The sequence below is a fragment of the Puntigrus tetrazona genome, unplaced genomic scaffold (genome assembly GCF_018831695.1).
Source record: "Puntigrus tetrazona isolate hp1 unplaced genomic scaffold, ASM1883169v1 S000000746, whole genome shotgun sequence".
Classification (NCBI taxonomy): Eukaryota; Metazoa; Chordata; class Actinopteri; order Cypriniformes; family Cyprinidae; genus Puntigrus; species Puntigrus tetrazona.
In genome coordinates, this window is record NW_025048355.1 from 755,001 (window position 1) to 762,500 (window position 7,500).

General features: G+C 37.4%; 1 protein-coding gene across 2 annotated transcripts in view; it reads right to left on the reverse strand.

Annotated features, from left to right (window-relative positions):
• The window catches only part of oxsm (3-oxoacyl-ACP synthase, mitochondrial), a 3,823-nt gene extending 56 nt beyond the window's left edge, over positions 1 to 3,767 (reverse strand). Inside the window, exons 1-3 of one of the 2 annotated variants that reach the window (XM_043232898.1) lie at positions 3,709 to 3,767; positions 1,929 to 2,911; positions 1 to 616 (exon numbers count right to left, since the gene is read on the reverse strand). The exon at positions 1 to 616 is cut by the window's left edge and continues 56 nt beyond it. In XM_043232898.1, coding sequence (XP_043088833.1) covers positions 214 to 616; positions 1,929 to 2,884 — 1,359 coding nt within the window. In that variant the 5' untranslated portion in view covers positions 2,885 to 2,911; positions 3,709 to 3,767 and the 3' untranslated portion in view covers positions 1 to 213. The remainder of the gene's footprint in view (positions 617 to 1,928; positions 2,912 to 3,708) is intronic. The other variant, XM_043232899.1, reaches the window with a different exon arrangement.
• Positions 3,768 to 7,500: the final 3,733 nt, after the last annotated feature.

Below are 7,500 nucleotides of genomic sequence, written 5' to 3' on the forward strand. Positions count from 1 at the left end.
AATCTTGAAATACCAAGATACATAAACTATTGAATTCTTGCACTGATGGTCATCCGTCAACTTTACCAAAAAAAAATTTATTTACACTTATAGTTCTTAAATTAAATCAAATTAAGCATAAAATGAAATTGCAATCATTGCTAGTATTTCCTTCCGAACACGACACGATCTCTGTTCTGAATTCCCGTAGTAACTGGCCCGCGAGAGGACTAATCACACGCTGGCGAGACACAGAGAGGCGTTAGTCCCCCCGAAGCCGAACGAGTTGGTGAGAGCGACTCTGCGCCCGCCGGAGCTCCACGTCTGGGCCGTGCAGGGCACGTAGTTGAGGTCGAACTCGGGCTCCGTGCGGTCCAGGTTGAGGGTGGGCGGCAGGACGGCGTGGTGACAGGCCAGGGCCGTGAAGGCGGCCTCCAGCGCTCCGGCGGCTCCCAGCAGGTGCCCGCTCGCTCCTTTAGTGGAGGACACGGCCAGCGAGCGCGCGTGCTGCTCAAACAGCCTCTTAATGGCGGCGTTCTCCGCCGCGTCTCCGAGAGGCGTGGAGGTGGCGTGAGCATTGATGTACGTCACGTCCGAAGCAGACACTCCGGCGTCACGCAGAGCAGCAGACATGCACCTGAAACACAGGATCGCCTTTAGATGCCTGCGACGATTTATAAGCATACAAATGACTGATTCATTCAAACGCATAGTACTTCTTTTTTTTTAAATAGCAAAGGTATGTGGAACCTCTTTGAACTGTGTCTCATATTTGTACTTTCCGTGTTTTCCTTTTCGGTTTAATATATAATGTAACCAAAAGGTTTATCTTACGGTTACACCTATTAGTTGCTCATTAGCATGCATATTAACAGAGTATTAGCCATTTATTAGTAATAAATAAGCACATGTTAATACCTTATTCTACATGACCTTATTCCTAATCCCTAACACCTGAACTTAACAACTACCACACTAAATATTAATTAGCAGCAAATTAAGAATTTATTGAGGGAAAAAAAAAGTCTAGGTTAAAAAAAAGTGTTTGTTTGTATAATAAGTGTACGTAAAGGGTGTCTTTTTAAGTATTTGATCTTTTTTATGGATATATATTTTATGAAACTAAAATCTATTAATTTTATATTCTATTCTATAATTGAATATTCATTTAAACAAAAACTTCCAGGTTGAAACTGGACATCACTGGTTTAATTTAAATACATTTATTACAATATATATATATATATATATATATATATATATATATATATATATATATATATATATATTTTTTTTTTTTTTTTTTTTTTTTTTTTGCTTTTATATATAAAAAGCATACAATTAAGAAAAATTTTACATCAATTTTTTTTCTTTTCTGTTTAGTGTTTTTCATGTTATTTATTGTCTATCATCGGGTTAGTATTAGTATCATTTATCAAAATATTGAATTAGTGTCTATGCTAGCATTTTCGGTTCTTGTGCACATTTTAAGTCATTTTGTCATTTTATCAGGGTTTTCTCTATAAACCTATGACTATATATAGTCTCTATAGTGTGCATTTTTTTTAATCAGTTTTAGTTTATTATTTTAAGTCTTTATAAATACGAAAATAACAACGAAAGCTAATAAAATAAAACTAATTAAAGTTGATTATATTTGATTTGTTTTGTGTTAAGTAATGTACTATTATATATTAATATTACATTTAAATGATTATATAATATAAAATGTATTATTACGGTAGTTACAGTTGTAGATAATAACCCTATGTGTCCTCAAATAAGGTTTTATGTTTGTACTGTTACATTGCAATCAAAATAGCGTTGCGGCCCCTGGAGGGCCACGGCTTCAGATCACACCCGTTTCTAGTGACCCTGAAGACATTGATCAGGCGTGATCAGATCTGGAGCCGCGGCCCTCCAGGGATCGAGTTTGAGACCGGTCTTACCGGAAGGCTCCGTCTCCGTCGGCGCTCGGGGCCGTGATGTGGCCGGCGTCTCCGGAGAGCCCGTAGCCCAGCAGCTCGGCGTACACCCGCGCACCCCTCTTCTCCGCGTGTCCATACTCCTCCAAAACCAGCACGGCCGCCCCTTCTCCCATCACGAACCCCTCTCGGTCCGGATGAAACGGCCGCGAGGCGAGCCTGGGCTCCTGGTTCCAGCCGGTGCTGAGGGCCCGAGCGCGAGCGAAGCCGGCGACGGACAGGGGGCTGACGCAGGCCTCCGTCCCGCCGGCGAGCATCACCTGGGCGTCGCCGCGGGCGATGAAGCGGGCGGCGTCCCCGACGGCGTGAGCCCCCGTGGTGCAGGCGGTGGACACGGCGTGATTGGGGCCCTTGAGCTTGTGCTTGATGCTAATGTGTCCCGCGGCCATGTTGACCAGGATGCGGGGGACGAAAAACGGACTGACTTTGCTGTAGCCGCGCGTCTCGAAGGCCGAGGCCGTGCGAGCGATTTCCTCCAGAGACACCATCCCCATCCCGACCGCCACGCCGGTGCTCAGCTGCTCCTCGGGGCTTCTGGGAAACCAGCCGCAATCTTCAAGAGCCAAGCGGGCCGCCCCGACGGCCATAACCGTGGCTGCAGACATGCTGTTGATCTCTCCTTTGGACACAAATGCCTCTTGGTTAAAATCGCCATCTTTATCTCCTCGCGGCACGCGGGCCGCCACCTTACACGGGACCGTCTTGTACTCCTCTGGGTCCAGAGCGACCAAACCGCTTTCTCCACCAATCAGACGCTGCCACGGCAGAGCACTTCCCGTCCCGAGGGGAGACACGAGGCCGATGCCGGTGATCACCACCCTCCTGTGACCCTGAGCCGCTCCGGAGAAGCGTCTCAGACGCACGCAGCTCTTCACCGTGGACAGTGTCGGCGACGTCTTCTGAAAGCATCTCAGAGACATTGTGACTGAGGCCACATCAGACCTGCACTGCAGAAACAAATGGAAAGGAAGTGGTTACTATTGCTGCAGTCTTCATTTCGTGCCATATATCGTAGTAAAAGTCACAATGAATCAATGAGAAAATGTTTCTGTTTTATCTACTTTTTGGAATTTAATATAACTGTTTAATAACAACATTTGATTGAATAGTGAATATATATCATATATATATAAACACATGACAACATATAACATCTATCATATATCATATATATACACATGCACACATTTACACACACACATATATATATATATATATAAACACATGACAACAGAGACATATAACATCTATCATACATTTATTACTATTTATTGTCTATCATATATCTTATATATGCATGCACACATTTACACACACGTGCTGTTTTGCAACATAAAGCATGACCATTTTAATGCATTAACATTATAGTAGCATAGATTAAAGCAATAATTTAAATTACGCTAAAAAAAATTACATACATGCTGTTTGAATAGGTTTAGATATAATAGATATGATCATATCGTGTAATTTCTGTACAGTTGTCTACCCAGATATGATTTTTTAAAATCGAGTACGCATCGAACGATATATGAACTGCGTATTTAATTAAGCATAAGATTCATTTTTAAAATGTGGACTATGCTTTCAAACAAAGAATAACCTTGACAGATAATAACACATTATCAAGCTCCGTTCACTCGGCATTATGCGCAGAATATCTTGATACATGAATGCATCCGCTTGATTAACCTAAATGAGTTTTACACGGAATTAAACGAGTAATTAAAGTCAGATAAACACGCACTTGTGTTCACGTGGGTCCAGCAGCGGCAAAAGTAAACAGACTAGACGGCTGACTTCCGGTTCGTAGTGTTTTCTATAATACAAGTCTCCGGTCTCAGTGCTAAAAGTCCTCATTTGATGGATAAGAAATCGCTATTTACGTATTCTCATCCAAGTCACCATTTGTTAATATTAATGAGATTTTTATTAATGTATTTTTATTAATATATAATGACATGTTGAGGAAATGTAAGCAAGGACAACGGAAGCTCAGTTAGACTGAGGACATCTACTGGGTGAAGCGATGTAAATGCAGCAAAAATAATTGACAATTAAATTAAATGTTTTTTTCATTAACTTGTAGTATGTATTTTATGCATCAACATTTTGCAAAAAAAGTATTTATTTTGCAAGAGAGGTTGCCGAACAAAGCAGCCTGCGAAAAAAAGAAATAAATTAATTAATTAATTAAAAATATATATATATATATATATATATATATATATATATATATATATATATATATATATATATATATATATATATATATTTTTAAATTAACTAATATACAATTCGTCCATATATTAGTATACAATTAAACTAGATTAAAAGTAGAATTATTAATATCAAATTATTAAAGTATATTAAATACATCATACATAACGAAGTGCAATTATGTTTTCAGAGCAGGACAAAACATCTGAGGATCTGTGGATATAGATTAGTGTGAATACAGCCTATGACTAGGATCTCATCAGTAATAATCAAAGCAAGAAGGAGCCACTCGAGAAGCAAAATAAACTTAAACAGATTTAATCTCTAACGGGCAAAATAATAATAATAATTACAGGCAGGCAGGCAGAACATAAACCACGTATGTAACCTCGACGATCGGACAAACTCAAGACAAACACACAGGACTTAAATATACAACGTAATTGACTAAACTAACGAGATACAGCTGAAATATACAAATCGCACGAAGGGAAGGTATATATATATATATATATATATATATACATGTAATGTGTATTAGACAAAAAAAGTAATTTTAAAAGGGACACATAAACGAATTAATGCTTAAACATAGAATACAACTATTGACTATACTTATAATAAGTTACAACGTTACACTCTTTTTTTTGTTTTTTTTGTAGGAATTAGTTGATTTTTATGTTGCGTTTATTGGATCAGGATCGCTGCAGCTCACTCCACAGACGAGATCTTCAGACTGCCGGCCAGAAAAATCTTCCCTTTAATCACATTCAGCTCATATTGAGACATGTGTTTCCTTGAGGGGTAAAAATAAAATGGTTGGCACAAATGGTAAAAAAAATAAAAATAAAAATTAGCGGTAAAAATGAACATGGATTGACACACAAATGGATTACAATGTGAATGCAAATAATTAAAGTCTACTCACAGTCAAAAATGCATGGCACTTGTGGAGGAAAACAAAGTAATATTACATATAATATTAGTAATTACTGTACTGTGACAAAAGAGAATTGCAATGCTGAAAATCATATATATATATATATATATATATATATATATATATATATATATATATATATATATATATATATATACATATTTATTATATATATTTTATATATTTTTATATATATTTCAGTTAATTTATTTCCAGTAACAAAAATGCTTTCTTCTTTTTTTATGGTTTCAGTTTTAGTTAATTAAAAAAGTGTTTTTCCACGCTACTGATTCGAGTGGACTTTTGAAGAAGTCATTAGCCCCGAGAAATCACATACCTTTCAATGAAAACATTGTAATGTGTGTCCTTTGTGTTCAAGCAGATTATGTTAGTCTAATGATGTGACTTAATTGAAGATCAGATCAGGTCTAGACATTATTTTCCTCGCGAGCGCGTTCCAGGTGTCTGTTACACACGTCTGAGCCGTTTACACCCTAATTACACAGTAAATCAACCCAGATGAGAGACCAGGAGCACGATAAAAGAATAAGAATAAGAGAAGACGCGAGGATTTAGGAGACGTTTTCAGTAAGGAACGGGCAGATTTAGTACTCAAGGGACTTTGGCCTCTTTTGATTGCTCACTAATTTTGTATCCCATTAATGGTGCTCTCGTCTCCCCAGGGAAAGGAGGGAAGGGGAAGACAATCTAAAAAACATCCGTGACAATTATCCCTGTGTCGCTGGAGATAACGGAGGTCTGTTTGCTTTAACAAAGCTGACCTTTGGCCCAATTGTGTCTCAAAACTGAATCGTGAGAACAATAGTCGCAATATACTTCATATATATTTTATTACACGATTATTTATCATATGATTTGTTTATTCAGTGGCGTGAAAGGCCTTTCGTAGGAGACCTTGTGCTTATAACGTGCGTCATTTTACTATAAGTTACGTGCTATTGTAGTCATTTATTTATTTAAAACTTTTTTTTACTTTTACACTTTTCAGTGTCCATTTTAATTACATTTTTTGTTTTATTTTTGTTACGGTCTTTATAATGTCGATTAAGTTAACTACTTTAAAATGCAATACAGCTTGATGTACTATATTTAACATTACACTGTGATCATGTGTTGAGTATTTTTGTTGTTTTAGTACATTTTCCCCCATTTTTTGTCCTTTTCAAAACGAGCAATTAAAAAAATGTCAATTGTAATACGTAATTAAATAGTATAAGTATAATAGTATAATTTTATGATAGTTGACTGTATTTTGAGTAAGTTTACCAATTACCTACAATTACTTTAAGAAGTAAACATTATAAAAAATATATTTAAGAGAATTACTGTAATACCCTTTAATCAAGTGTGAGGATGTGACGGTAAACTGCTCATTTGTCAGGCCTAGAAGATATATTAAAAGACTTTTAGACATATTTCATATCTTATTAGTTTTGTTGGAGGCACAACACGAGACGCCTGAAGTATGAAGAGTGGGTAACTTTTTTCTAAAGCGACGTGAGAATGAGTTACACACAAAACTCCTCGTTGAAGTGTCAGAAAAGAAGCCAAACTACACTGAGACTGAGCTGCTGTGACAGCTGGGATCGCTTCTGGAGCGCTCGGAGGTTTTCTGTGAGGCTTGGAAACGAGTAAAGAGGGACTTTGAAGCGTAAACGGAGGAAAATGTGTGTCCTGTTAAAGGTCAGGGATGGATGAACACACGGCGCTCGTGAATGAGTGTTTACTTCATTATGTTTCTCCCCGTGAGTTACTGTAGATGACCGTAAACCTCTGTTATTTGAAATATTACACTTATTTCTCTAGGCCAGCTAGTTCTTCTAGGTAATACTTAAGTAACTTAAGCTGAAATAAACGATTCATCATTCATTAGAGAGCGTCCGAGTGCTTCATCTTCATAAGTAGGACACACACATTTACATTATGTTTATATTTAGTCGTTTAGCAGGCACTTTTATCCAAAAGCTATTTACAAATAAGGAAAGCAAATGCAACTAAACCGACAAAAGAGCTATATGTAGTAGGTAATACATGTAAAAAAAATGCACAGCAGTCTTCAGTGTCACGTGATCCTTCAGAAGACATAATATGCTGATTTTGGTCAGTGATCTTGTATACATGTATACTACATATATGTGGACTTCATTTCCCATACTCCATTGCACAGACTGGTTTCACCTGCATTCAGTCACACACACACTCACCTGATCACACAGCCCCATCCAGTCAAACACACGCTACATAAACCTGTGTATCTCATCTTTCAGCTCTGTTCCTTCTGTAATAGATTTATTATCAGTGCTGCTTAATATTCTTTTGGAACCCGTGATATTTCAGTGAAACATTTTATTTTATTTT